The sequence below is a fragment of the Hippopotamus amphibius genome, chromosome 1, assembly GCF_030028045.1.
Source record: "Hippopotamus amphibius kiboko isolate mHipAmp2 chromosome 1, mHipAmp2.hap2, whole genome shotgun sequence".
Lineage (NCBI taxonomy): Eukaryota > Metazoa > Chordata > Mammalia > Artiodactyla > Hippopotamidae > Hippopotamus > Hippopotamus amphibius.
The window spans coordinates 100,674,314-100,689,533 of NC_080186.1; the positions used below are offsets into that span (position 1 = coordinate 100,674,314).

Consider the following 15,220-nt stretch of genomic DNA (forward strand, 5'->3'; position numbering starts at 1 on the left):
CTGCAGAACTTGGGAAAAAAATTTTTTTGCATCCCCCTAATAATTCAATGTTTAGATATGTTTATTTTGCTATTTAAAAAATCTTAGTTGTCTAATTTTAAATTTCTAAGAGCTGTAGGTAATTTATTTCATGGTTGGAGCATAACTATACTTAGCCAAATATCTACTTCTGTTTATTTTTTCTCCTTGGATTTTATTTTAGTTCTTTTAATTGAATTTGGTATCTCTCTTTCATAGTTTTGCTTTCCTTCACCAATTGTCAATTCTTGATTGTTTACTCATCTAAGTATTTGAGAATCCATATTCACCCACCTGTGTGTTGCAATCTGATTCTTCTGATTATGGGGAGAGATGGAAGGTGCTGTAAAGGAAGGGTGGGCTTGGTAGCTTATCTTTTGGTTATAGGGAATGCTTATGTTGCTTAGAGTTTATGAGCTATTAGGGGCAGTGCATGTCCCTTTGGCTCTAATTCCCAAAATCCTTGATTTAACCTGAGGTGGGCTGTGTTGTGGGGAGTGTGGTCACTTGGTATAGTTGTTCACATAGCTTTATTGAATTAATGTGGGTTCTCCCCCCTCACTCCCTGAGGATTCTTTAATGTTTTGTTAGATTCTTTAATGTAATGTTAATGTTAGACTGTCTGGATTTGTTAATGTTTATACACACACACGTGTGTGTGTATATATATATATATATATATATATACACTTTAAAAAAAAATTTCTGGGATTGAGGGGTGAGAGAGAGTGTCGACACATACATACACAGTCCACTATCTTTATTTTTATTAAAAAGTATTTATTTATTTATTTATTTCGGTTTCAGTGGGTCTTAGTTATAGCATGCGGGAACTTTTAGATGCAATGTGTAGACTTAGTTGCAACATGCATGTGGGATCTAGTTCCCAGACCAGGGATTGAACCTGGGCCCCGTGCATTTGGAGTGCAGAGTCTAACCCACCAGACCACCAGGGAAGTCCCAATCAGTCCACTATCTTTAACAATCCTTGAGTTTTAAAAAACTAACTATTTTTACCTAAAATGAAACTTTGTGTTTACATAAGGTTTGCACATGACAGGTTTTTCTTTTAGACTCTATATTAGCATTTCATATTTTGCAGATTTTTCTTAGAGACTTTGGGCAGTTATTACAAGTTTTTTGTTTTTAATGTACAGAGCCTGGGAGATTTTCAGTCAATCTATTATATCTCCAATAATTAATAACCCTTAACAGTGAGAAAGGACAGTGTTTCAGGTATCATAAAATTTTAAGTGACAGCTAGACATCATTTGGGAAGTTCTTACAAAAATGTAAGAAAGAGAAAAGCGGGAGGTTTGAACTGGGGGGAGACTTGAATTCATTAGCATGATGTTGAATTCTTAGAAGTATAAAAGGAAAAAAGCTCCACAATGATAAGGACTGAGAATTGCACCACAAAATGGTTAGTGGTGATCTTTGAGATCATAATCTCATTAATAGAGATAGGCATTAGTTTTGCATGGGATTAAGAAAAATGTATAGATAAATGGGAATTTGGCTACAAAACAAATTTGACAATAGTATGAAAAAGGCAGAAAGGTGAATCAGACCTTTCTGCTTTGTATTCAAATAGATAATTAGATGGGATATGGGGAAATTAAAGTTTCCTCTACAGAGAGTCAATGTATATTAGTAATACAGCAACTGAGGTTTTAGAGGAGGTGGGAATGTTGAGATCCGGAACAATGGCCAGAGTTAGCTTGAGAAGAGTGAATTACTTCTCCTTTTAAGTTTGGAGTAAAGATTAAAAGCCAGATGTTTAGATAGTGGTGAGTTGAAGGGTTGAAGGTAAAGGCATATGCTGTGTGACTTAATTTTATGTAGATCCGTTGCTTATTTTGTTTAGTAAACTTTGGGCTCATTTGGTTGTGGAATTAGTTTTATTGAAGCAGTACTATTAATGTTTTTCCATTATTATTTTGCATAGTTCCATTTGGACTTCCTCTATGCTTTACAGTGTTCCAGTTGCATTAACACATGTTTTGGTTTTTCCCTTTCAAATGGTATTCTTTTTTTCTTGTCTCTCCTTTCCTATTTTTTTAATCCAGCTTTTAACGTATTTATATTCTTTTGATTTTTTTAGAAGAGATGACTAAGCTTAAAAATAACAAAGAAGTAGAACTTGAAGAGTTGAAAAAAATCTTGGTAAGTATCTGCTTTCTCTTATTAATATGTAGCAATTATTTTTCAAAATAGTGTTAAATCCAGTGACTTAGACTCTCATTCTATAGATGTCTTATGGTAGTTTTTCAACTAAAATATAAAAAAAGTACATTTGGTTTTAGTGAAGCCACATTTCTTATCTCTATCATTTTTTATAGCTTATTTTGATAACTGTCTTGGTGAAGCTGTTTATGTTATTTAAGCATGTATTGATAGTACATTTAAGTAAGATCAAATATGCATATTATGTAGCTGATTGTAAATTTGGTGTGTCTTTGATACCTTTGAGCTACAAAGCTGCAATTTTGAGAAAGATATGTATGATATATATTTAGTACCTTTGTTTAGTGTTCAGGTAGAATCATATTTAATGAATTTGTTAGGATAAGACTTCATTATGTTTTAATTGATTACAATGTATAGAGCATGAGTTGGTAAACTTTTTTTGTAAAGGACTAGATAGTAAATGTTTTAGGCTTGGTGCTATATACAGAATGTTAATTTTCTCCTTTCTCTCTTTTTTTTTTCTTCTTTTATTTTTAACAGTCTTATAAAAATGTAAGAACCATTCTTAGTTCAATGGGCCTACAAAAGAAGATTGTGGGCTGATTTTATCTTGGAGGCTGTAGTTTACCAACCTTTGCTTATAGAAGACAATATTGTTTTTGATTACAGATCTTTGATTTTGGGTTTAACCAATCACATCTCTACCTGATTTTGCAACTCCTAATTCTTCCATCTCTTGGGAAGCACTATGTCCAAATGCTTATCCTTTCTTCGGTGAATTGCTTTTGCACAAATTCTTGTAAATAATAATATTTACATTTCTTTCAGATTTGATAATGTAAACTTATACTTCAAGTCTGACTTAAATATAAATTCTTTAGAACTTTCTCTTGACATTCTTAGCTAGTTTAGGTCTCTATGTAGCTTGTTCCTATAGCACCCTGAATTTTTCCTTTATAGCACTTATCACAAATGAAATTTAACTTATTTTTGGTATAATTATTTAAAGCTTAATTCGCCCTTTAGAGTCTCCTTTACTTATTAGCACAGTAGATGGCGCATAGTAGGTGGTCAGTAAATAGTGGAACACTCCAATAAGGGCTAAGAACCTATGTCCTCTTTGCCCTGTAACCTCAGTACTTAGCATAGTGACTCTTTGTAACCACTTCATGAATATTTGTTGAATGCATTAATACTAAAGTATTATTTTTACACTCCTGTATGGACAAAGATTGGTTTAGGTTCTGTTACATTTGAACAGCCAATAGAGCATAATTATATCTTGGTCCTTAGAATCATAATGCTTTGATGGTATCTAGCTTTTTACTTCTTATCTGTATGACCTAGAGCAGTTTACCTAAATTCTTGATGCCTTCGTTTTCCATCTATGAAATGGGGGAAATAATTGTACATATCTCATAGGGTGGTTGTGAGGGATGAACAAGATAATACATTTATTCATTTAACATTTGTTGAGTTCCTTTTATGGCGTACTCTGGGGGTGCAGTGAGGAGCAAATGGATGCATATCCTGTTTTCATGGAGCTAGTCATGAAATAATCACACTTAAATACAAGCAGTCATTCAAAGGTGATAATACAGTGGTGTTAAGGGAAATAAAGGATTAGTTCATAGTGTAATAAAGGAATTTGAACTATTTAGAGAATTTAGGAGAGGCTTTTTTGAAAAAATAGATTGAACTGAAATTCAGAGAAGAAAGGGAAGTGCTTATCAGGTAGAGGAAATATTACATGCAAAGGTCCTTTGATAGGAAGGAGTGTGGTGAATACAACATGGAGTGTGGTACAAAATGAAGCTAGAGAGGTAGTAGGAGCCTGTTAATTCACGGCCCTTTAAATCATATTAACAGCATTTTGTATTTATCCTAAGAGGAATGAGAAGCTCTAAAGAATTTCAGCAGGGAATGACTTGGTCAGATTTGCATTTTGAAAAGCTCATTTGGTTTGCAGTACGGAGAACACAATATTAAGATAGAATAGTTAAGAATAGGCTGATAATCACAGGAGCCAGAGAAGAGAACTTAGGCTGGGAGATGGTGGTAGTAGTGAGGAAAAAGTGGATGGTTTTGAGGGGTATTTAAGATTTAAATACTTTGGATTGATGTAGCATTGTAATACCATTTGTTGAAAAGACCTTCCTCTTTCTTTTTCCCTTTCTTTCTTTCTTTTTCTTTTCCTTCCTTCCTTCCTTCCTTCCTTCCTTCCTTCCTTCCTTCCTTCCTTCCTTCCTTCCTTCCTTCCTTTCTTTCTTTCTTTCCTTTCTCTCTCTCTCTCTCCCCTCCTTCCTTCTTTCCTTCCTTCCTTTCTTCTTTTCTTTCATTCTGTATGTACCTATGTATGATGTACGTATATATGTATGTATGTATGTATTTTTTTGGCTGCACCAAGCGGCTTGTAGGATCTTAATTCCCTGATCAGGGATTGAACCAGTGCTCTCAGCGGTGAAAGTGTGGAGTTCTAACCACTGGCCCGCCAGGGAATTCCCAAGACTATCCTTTTTCTATTGAGTTACTTTCACACATTTATAAAAAAATCAGTTGACCATATTTGTCTATTTCTGGGCTATTTCTGTTTCATGACTTTTGTGGTCTATCTATTCAGCAGTGTTTTGCTTACTGTAGCTTTATAGTGAGTCTTAGATTTGGGTAGTATGATTCCTCCCGCTTTATTATTCTTTTGCATATAAATTTTATTTTTAAAATGTATTTATTTATTTTTTTTTGTTTTTTGTTTTTTTTTTTTTTTTTGGGCACACAGGTTTAGTTGCTCCGTGGCATGTGGGATCTTCCTGGAGCAGGGATCAAACCTGTGTCCCCTGCATTGGCAGGCGGATTCTTAACCACTGCGCCACCTGGGAAGCCCTGTATTTATTTTTTGAACGTAATCATATTTTGTTTTATTTTTTCTTTCAGCTTTCTTGAGATATAATTGTCATACAGCACTGTAGTAGTTTAAGGTGTATAGCATAATGATTTGACTTACATACATCACAATAAGTTTATATCCATCATCTCATATAGATACAAAATTAAAGAAATAGAAAAAAATTTTTCTTGTGATAAGAACTCTTTAAGATTTACTCTCTTAATAACTTTCATATGTAACATACAGCAGTGTTAATTATATCACATTGTACATTACATCCCTAGTACTGTTTATGTTATAACTGAAGTTTGTACCTTTTGACAGACTTCATCCAACTCCTCATCCCCTCTTATTCTCTCCCTTCCCCATAACCATAAATCTGATCTCTGTTTTATGAATTTGCTTGTTTTTGAAGTATAATTGACCTAAAACACTATGTTAGTTCCTGTTACACACCAGTGATTTGATATTTCTATACATTTCAAAATGATCAGTGTGATAAGTCTAGTTATAATATGTCACCATACAAAGGCATTAAATAGGTATTGACTATATTCCCCACACTGTACATTTCATTCCTGTGACTCATTTATTTTATTTTGGAACTGGAAGTTTGTACCTTTTGGTCTCCCTTGCCTATTTCTTTCCTACCCTTACCCCTCTCCCCTCTGGCAACCATCTGTTTTTTCACTGTACCAATAACTCTGTTTCTGTTTTGTTGTGTCTGTTCATTTGTTTTGTTTTTTAGATTCCACATATGAATGAAGTCATACAGTATTTGCCTTTCTCTATCTGACTTATTTCAACATAATACCCTCTAGGTCCATCCATATTGTTGCAAATGACAAGATTTCATTTTTTTATGGCTGAGTAGTGTTCTGTTATTGCAAATGAGAAGATTTCATTTTTTTATGGCTGTTATATATCTATCTGTCTTTCTTATATCTTCTTTATCCGTTCATCAATTGATGGGCATTTATATTGCTTCCATATCTTAGCTGCTGTAAATGATGCTGCAGTGAACATAAGGGTGCATATATCTTTTTGAATGAGTGCTTTTGTTTCCTTCAGATAAAGTCTCAGAAATGAAATTGCTAGATCATATGGCAGTTCCATTTTAAATTTTTTGAGAAACCTCCATCCTGTTTTCTCCATAATGGCTACATCAATTTACATTTCCACCAACAGTACATGATGGTTCCCTTTCCTCCACATCCTCACCAACACTTGTTATATCTTATCTTTTTGATAATAGCCATTCTGACAGGTGTGAGGTGGCATCAAATTGTGGGTTTTTAAAAAAATTTATTTAAAAATTTATTTATTTATTGGCTGTGTTGGGTCTTCATTCCTGTGCATGGGCTTTCTCTAGTTGCAGAGATGGGAGGCTACTCTTTGCTGTGGTGCACAGGCTTCTTATTGTGGTGGCTTCTCTTGTTGCAGAGCATAGGCTCTAGGCACACGGCTTCAGTAGTTGTGGCACGTGGGCTCAATAGTTGTGGCTCGCGGGCTCTAGAGTGCAGGCTCAGTAGTTGTGGTGCACAGGCTTAGTTGCTCCATGGCATGTGGGATCTTCCCAGACCAGGGCTCGAACCCGTGTCCCCTGCATTGGCAAATGGATTCTTAACCACTGCACCACCAGGAAAGTCCCTCTTATTGTGGTTTTGATTTGCATTTCCCTAAGAATTAGTGGTAATGAGCATCTTTTTGTGTGTCTGTTGGACATCTTTATGTCTTTGGAAAAATCTCTCTTCAGATCCTTTTCCCATTTTATAATTAGGTTTTTTTTTTTTTGGTGTTGAGTTATATGAGTTCTTTGTGTCTTTGTATATTGTGGATATTAACCCCTTTTGGATATATCATTTGCAAATATTTTCTCCCATTTAGTAGGTGGCCTTTTCATTTTCTTGATAGTTTCCTTTGCTATGCAAAAGCATCTTAGTTTGATGTAGTCCCATTTGTTTACTTTGCTTTTGTTTCCCTTGCCTGAAGAAACATATCTAAAGAAAATATTGCTAAGACTGATGTCAAATAGCATACTGCATGTGTTTTCTCCTAGGAATTTTATGGTTTCAGGCCTTGCATTTAAGTCTTCAATCCATTTTGAGTTTATTTTTGTGCATGGTGTGAGAGAGTAGTCCAGTTTGATTCTTTTGCATGTAGCTGTCCAGTGTTCCCAATACCATTTATTAAAGAGGTTGTCTTTTCCCCATTGTATTTCTTGCCTCTTTTGTTGTAGATTAATTCATTATGTAAGTGTGAACTTATTTCTGGGTCTGTGTTCTGTTTCATTGATTTGTGTGTCTGTTTTGGTGCCAGTACCATACTGTTTTGATGACTCTAGCTTTGTAGTATGATTTGAAATCAGGGCGCGTGGTACCTTCCGGTTTGGTCTTCTTTCCCAAGATTGTTTTGGCTGTCTGGAGTCTTTTGTGGTTTCATACAAATTTTAGAATTATTGTAATACAATGAAAAATGCTATTGGTATTTTGATAGGGAATGCATTGAATCTGTAGATTGCCTAAGGTGGTATTGTAGTATGGTCATTTTAATGACGTTAATTCTTTGAGTCCATGAACACGATATATCTTTTCATCTTCTTTTTGTTTGTTTGTTTTCAGTTTCTTTCATCAGTGTCTTATAGTTTTCCGAGTAGAGGTTTTTACTTCCTTAGAGTTATTCCTAGGTATTTTATTCTTCTTGATGTGACTGTAAATGGAATTGTTTTCTTAATTTCTCTAATAGTTTGTTGTTAGTATATAGAAGTGCAACAGATTTCTGTGTATTAATTTTGTATCCTGCAACTTTACCAAATTTATTGATGAGTGCTAGTAGTTTTTTGGTGGTGTCTTTAGGATTTTCTGTTTATAGTATCATGTCATCTTCAAACATTGGCAGTTATACTTCCTCCTTTCCAATTTGGGTTCCTTTTATTTCTTTTTCTTGTACGATAGGTATGGCTAGGATTTCCAGTTCTGTGTTAGAAGTAGTGAGAATGGCATCCTTGTCTTGTTCATGATTTTAAAGGAAATACTTTTGACCATTGAGTATGATGTTAGCTGTGGGCTTGTCATATATGGTCATTATTATGTTCAGGTATGTTTCCTCTATACCCACTTTCTGGAGAGTTTTTAACATAAATGGATATTGAATTTTGTCAAAAACCTTTTCTGCACCTATTGAAATGATCATATAATTTTGATTCTTCAACTGGTTCATGTGGTATATCACATTGATTTGCAGATATTGAACCATCTTGCATCTCTGGGGTAAATCACACTTGATTGTGATGTATGACCCTCTTAATGTATTATTGAATTTGGTTTGCTGATATTTTGCTGAGGATTTTTGTATCTAAGTTCATCAATAATATTGGTCTGTATTCTTTTTTTGTGGTATCTTTGACTAGTTTTGCTAATAGGATAATACTGGCATAATTAGTTTGGAAGAGTTCCTCCCTCTGCAGTTTTTTGGAATAGTTTGAGAAGGATAGGTATTAATTCTGGTTTAAATGTTTGGTAGAATTCACCTATGAAGCCATCTGGTCCTGGACTTTTGTTTGTTGGAAATTTTTTAAATTACTGATTCAGTTTCATTACTGGTAATTCATCTGTTTATGCTTTCTATGTTTTCCTGGTTCAGTCTTAGAAAATTGTACATTTCTAGGAATTGGTCCCTTTTCTTCTAGGCTGTCTGTTTTATTGGTGTATAATTATTCATAGTAATCTCTCATGATCCTTTGTATTTCTGTGGTGTTGGTTGTATTTTTTCCTTTTTTATTTCTGATTTTATTGATTTGGGCCCTGTTTTTCTCTTGATGAGTCTCCTAAAGTTTATCAATTTTGTCTATTTTTTCAAATAGCTCAGTTTTATTGATCTTTTCTATTGTTTTTTTGGTCTCTCTTTTTAAAAATTTAGTTCTGATTTTTATGATTTTCTTCTTTTTACTAACTTTCGGTTTTGTGTGTTCTTTTTCTGCTTCCTTTGGGTATAAGGTTAGGTTATTTGAGATTTTTCTTATTTCCTGAGAGGTAGACTTGTATCATTATAAACCTCCCTCTTAGAACTGCTTTTGCCTGATCCCTTAAATTTTGGATTGTTGTATTTTCATTTTCATTTGCACCATGTATTTTCTGATTTCTTCTTTGATTTCTTCAGTGATCCATTGGTTGTTAGTAGCATGTTGTTTAATCACATGTTTGGGAGTTTTTTTTCCATGTAATTTTCTTCTTTGTAGTTGATTTCTAGTCATATAGTGTTGTGGTCAGAAAAGATGCTTGATATGAATTGAATTTTCTTAAATTTACTGATTTTTTTTGTGGCCTAGCATGTGATCTATCCTGGAAAATGTTCCATATATGCTTGAAAAGAATGTATATTCTACTGTTTTTGGATGGAATGTTCTATATAGATATATTGAGTCCATTTGGTCTTATTTGTCATTTAAGGCCAGTGTTTTATTGATTTTCTCTCTGGATAATCTGTCTATTGATGTAATTGGGGTGTTAAATTTCCCTATTATTGTGTTACTGTCAATTACTCCCTTTATGTCTATTAATATTTGCATTATTTATTTAAGTGCTTCTATGTTGGGTGCATATATCTTTATAATTATTACATCTTCTTTTTGATTAATCGCTTGATCAGTATGTAATGTCCTTCTTTGTCTCTTGTAACAGTCTTTGTTTTACTTTTTCTGATATGTGTTGTTACTTTGGCTTTCTTTTGATTTACATTTGCATGGAATACCTTTTTCCATCCCTTCACTTTTAGTCTGTCTTTAGATCTGAAGTGAGTCTCTTGTAAGCAGCATATGTATGGATCTGGTTTTTATGTCCATTCAGATACTGTGTCTTTTCTTGAGAGAATTTAATCCATTAGTCCATGTCATTTAAAGTAATTATTGATAGGTATGTTCTTATTGTCTGTTTTTAATTGTTTTTGGTTCTGTTTTCAAAGTTTAAACAGGTTTGTTTTTTGTAAGACCTGTCAGAGTTTTCTTTTTCTTCTTCTTCTTCTTTTTTTTTTGGTTGAAGTATAGTTGACTTACAACATTGTGTTATTTTTGGGTGTATAGCATAGTGATTTGGGTTTTTGAAGATTATATTCCGTTATAGTTTATCACAAGATATTGGGTGTAATTCCATGTGCTATACAGTTTATTCTTGTTGCATATCTATTTTATTTATAGTAGTTTATATTTGTTAACTGCATACCCCTAATTTGCCCCTCCCACTTCCCTCTCCCCTTTGATAACCACAAGTTTTTTTTTTTCTGTGCCTGTGAGTCTGTTTCTGTTTTGTATATACATTCATTTGTATTATTTTTTAGATTCCATATATAAATGATATCATATAGTATTTGTATTTCTCTCTGACTTATTTTACTAAGCATAATATTCTGTAGGTCTATCCATGTTGCTGCAGATGGCAGAATTTCATTCTTTTTTATGGCTGAGTAATATTCCATTGTGTGTGTGTGTGTGTGTGTGTGTGTGTGTGTGTGTGTGTACACATCTTAATCCAGTAATCTGTTGATGGGCACTTGGGTTGCTTCTGTGTTTCCATGTCTTGGCTGTTGTAAATAGTGCTCCCAGTGTGAACATTGGGGTGCATATATCTTTTTGAATTAGTGTTTTAGTTAGTTTTTTTGGATATGTGCCCAGTACATATCACCATATTGCTTCATTGTATGGTAATTTCTTCATCATATGGTAATTCTGTTTTTAGTTTTTTAAAGAAACCTCCATACTGTTTTCTATAGTGGCTGCACCAATTTACATTCCCACCAACAGTGTACCAGGGTTCCCTTTTCTCCACATCCTCTCCAGTGTTTGTTATTTGTAGACTTTTTGATGATAGCCATTCTCACAAGTGTAAGGTGATGTTTAGTTGTGGTTTTGATTTGCATTTCTCTAATTATTAGTGATGTTGAGCATCTTTTCATGTGCCTCTGAGCCATTTGTATATCTTCTTCAAAAAAATGTCTATACAATTCTTCTGTCCATTTTCTGATTGGATTGGTTTTTTTTTGATATTGAGTTGTATGAGCTGTTTGTATATTTTGACTATTAATTCCTTGACAGTCATATCATTTGCAAATATTTTCTCCTATTTTATAGGTTGTCTTTTTGTTTTGTTAATGGTTTCCTTTACCATGCAAAAACTTTTAAGTTTAATAGGGTCCCATTTATTTATTTTTGCTTTTCTTTCTTTTGCCTTAAGAGACTGATTCAAGAAAATATTGCTGTGATATATGTCAAAGAGTGTTGTGCCTATGTTTTCCTCTAGGAGTTTTGTGGTTTCCAGTCTTACATTTAGGTCTTTAATTCATTTTGTGTTATTTTTATATATGGTTTTAAAGAATGTTCTAATTTCATTCTTTTACATGTAGCTGTCCAATTTTCCCAGCACCAAAGAGACTATCTTTTCTCCATTGTACATTATTGTCCCTTTGGTTGTAGATTAATTGACAATAGGTGTGTGGATTTATTTCTGGGCTATTTTGTTCCATTCATCTTTGTGTCCAGTTTTGTGCCAGTACCATACTGTTTTGATTACTGTAGCTTTGTAGTATAGTCCGAAGTCTCTGAGGATTATATCTCCAGCTTTGTTCTTTTCTTTCAGGATTGCTTTGACAACTAATGGTCTTTTGTGGTTCTTTATGTATTTCAGGATTACTTGTTCTAGTTCTGTGAAAAAAGTCATGGGTATTTTCATAAGGATTGTATTAAATCTGTAGATTGCTTTGGGTGGTATGGCTATATTAATAATATTAATTCTTCCAATTTAAGAATACAGGATATCTTGCCATTTCTTTGAATCATCTCCTATTTCCTTCATCAGCGTTTTATAATTTGCAGAGTTTTCAGCTTTTTGGTTAAGGTTATTCCTAGGAATTTTATTTTTCTGATGCAATTTTAACTTTCTCTTTTTGATATTCTTATTAGTATATAGAAATGCATCAGATTTCTGTGTATTAATTTTGTGTCTTGCAACTTTACCAAATTCATTGATGAGCTCAAGTAGTTTTCTGGTAACATCCTCAGTACATCTTATTCTTGTATCCTGCAGTCTTGTTGAATTCATCTGTTAGTTCTATTAGTTTTTGGGTGGAGGCTTTAGGGTACTCTGTATAGAGTGTCATGTCATCTGCAAAGAGTAACAGTTTTACCTCTTTCCTTCCAATTTTGATACTTTTTTTCCTTCTTGTCTGATTGCTATGACTAGGACTTTTAATACTATGTTAAATAGAAGCAGTGAGAGTGGGCATCCTTGTCTAGTTCCTGAATTTGGCAGGAAGTCTTTCAGCTTTTCACTGTTGAATATTATTTTGGGTGTAGGTTTTTCATAAATGGCCGTTATTATGTTAAGATATGTTTCCTCTATACCAGCTTTGATGAGAGTTTTTATTGTTAATGTATGTTGAATTTTGTCAAATGTTTTTTTCTGCATCTGTTGGAGTGATCATGGGATTTTTTGTCTTTCCTTCTGTTAATGTGGTATATTGCATTGATTGATTTGCATATGTTGAACCAGCCTTGTGGTCCTGGAGTAAATCCAGCGTGGTCATGGTGCATGATCTATTTATGTATTGTTGAATTTGGTTTGCTAATATTTTGTTGAGGATTTTTGCATCTATATTCATCAAATATATTTTCTTTTATTGTAGCGTCTTTGTCTGGTTTTGGTGTTAGGGTAATAGTGGCTTTGTGGAACAAATTTGAGAGTGTTTCCTCTTCAATTTGGGGGAATAGTTTGAAAAGGGTAGGTATTAGCTCTTCTTTATATGTTCAGTTGAATTATCCTGTGAAGCTATCCTGCTCTGGACTTTCGTTTGCTGGAAGTTTTATTACAGATTCAATTTTGCTTTTAGTGATCAGTCTGTTCCAATTGTTTGTTTCTTCTTGACTAAGTCTTGGCAGGTTGTATATTTCTAGGAATGTGTCCATTTCTTCTGGGTTGTTCAGTTTGTTGGCATATTAATTGTTTATAATATCCTCTTATGATTTTTTGTATCTCTGTAGTATTGGCTGTTATTTTTCCTCTTTCATTTCTTATTTTATTTGTTTGGGTCATCTTTTTCTTCTTGTTGAGTGTGGCTAAAGTTTTATCAATTTTATTTTGTCAAAAATCAGCTCTTCTTTTCATTGATATTTTCTATTATTTTTGGTCTCTTATTTATTTCCTCTCTGATCTTTATTATTTCCTTCCTTCTGCTGACTTTTGTCTTTGTTTTTCTAATTCTTTTAGGTGATAGGCTAGGTTGTTTGAGATTTTTGTTTGTTTATTTCTTGAGGAAGGCCTGTATCACTATAAACCTCTCTCTTAGAATTGCTTTTGCTGCATCCTATAGATTTTGGAAAGCTGTCTTTTCATTTTCTTTAAGGTACTTTAATTTCCCCTTTGATTTCATTGATGACCCATTTTTTTTTAGTAGCATATTGTTTAATTGCCACCTGATCATTCTTTTCCCATTTTTCTTTTTGTAGTTGATTTCTAGTTTCATACGATTGTCAGAAAAGATGCTTGATAAAATTTCTGTCCTCCTAAATTTGTTGAGGCTTGTTTTGTGACCTAGTATGTGATCTATCCTGGAGAATGTTCTATGTCAACTTGAAAAGAATGTGTATTCTGCTTTTTTTTTTTTTTGATGTAGCATCCTGTAGATAGCTATTAAATCCAACTGGTCTGTTGTGTCATTTAGGACCTCTGTTGCCTTATTGATTTTCTGTCTGGATGATTTGTCCATTGATGTCAGTTGGGTGTTAAAATTTCCTACTATTATTGTATTATTTTCCATTTCTCTCTTTATGTATATTAGTATTTAAATGTTTAGTGCTCCTTTATTGGGTGCATATATGTTAACAAGTATAAAATCCTCTTCTTGTATTGACCCCTTTATCATTATATGATGCTCTTTTTGTCTTTTGTTATAGCCTTTGTTTTAAAACCTAATTTGTCTGATGTGAGTATTGCTACCCCCACTTTCTTATTGTTTCTGTTTGCATGAAATCTTTTTCCATCCCCTTACTTTCAGTCTGTGTGTTTCACTCTGAAGTGAATCCCTTGTACTCAGCATATTGAAGGCTCTTGTTTTTCTTTATCCAATCACCCACCATATGTTTTGATTGGAGCATTTAGTCTATTGAAATTGATAGTAATCATTGATAAGTATGTACTTACTGTTATTTTGTTCCTTATTTTCAAGTTGGCTTTGTAGTTCTTCTTTGTTCATTTCTTCTTTTTTTTTTTTCCCATTGTGGCTTAATGATTTTCTTTTGTAGTTTTCTTGAGTTTTTTTCTTTTTGGTTTTTGTGTATCTATTTTAGGTTTTTGATTTGTGGTTACCATGGGGTTCATATATGTTGACCATAATCATATACACTTGCTTTAAACTGATAGTTATTTAAGTTCAAGCACAGTCTAAAAGATTTACTTATTTTTGCTCCCCTCCCTCAAATTTTGTGATTTTGTTGCCCTATTTTACATTTTCATGCTTTATCCCTTTACTGTTTATTGTAGTTATAGTTGCTTTTATAATTTTTGTTTGTTTTTTAATATATGTACTGGCTCATTTAAGTGATCTTCAGTCCTTGCTATTTATCTGCATTTCCTTATTGGGACTTTCCATTTCCTATAGATTCTGACTTCTTTTTCATTTAGAGAAGTTCCTTCAACATTTCTTTTAGGATAGGTTTAGTATTGCTGAATTCTTCTAGTTTTAGTTGTCTGTGAAATTCTTTATCTCTTTTATTGTAAGTGATAGTCTTGCTGGGTAGAGTATCCTAGTTTGCAGGTTTTTCCTTTTCATGATTTTGAACATATCATGCAACTCCCTCTTGGTCTGCATTGGTAGTGTAGAAAAATCAGCTCATAGCCTTATGGGGGTTCCCTTGTATGTGACTCTGTTTTTCTCTTGCTGCCTTTAGAATTCTCACTTTAACTTTTGCCATTTAAATTATGATATGTCTTGGTTTATGTCTGTTTGGGTTTATCTTGTTTGGAACTGTCTGTGCTTCCTGTACCTGAATATCTGCTTCCTTCTTTAGGTTAGGGAAGTTTTCAGCCGTAATTTCATCAAGTACATTTCTGACCTTTCTCTCTCTCTCTCTCCTCCTCCTGGGAC

General features: G+C 33.4%; 1 protein-coding gene across 2 annotated transcripts in view; it reads left to right on the forward strand.

Moving 5' to 3' along the window:
* Window positions 1-15,220, forward strand: part of SYCP1 (synaptonemal complex protein 1) — a 141,642-nt gene that overhangs the window by 53,585 nt on the left and 72,837 nt on the right. For both annotated transcript variants that reach the window (XM_057747262.1, XM_057747268.1), the window contains exon 15: window positions 2,123-2,184. In XM_057747262.1, the coding sequence (XP_057603245.1) occupies window positions 2,123-2,184 (62 nt within the window). The remainder of the gene's footprint in view (window positions 1-2,122; window positions 2,185-15,220) is intronic.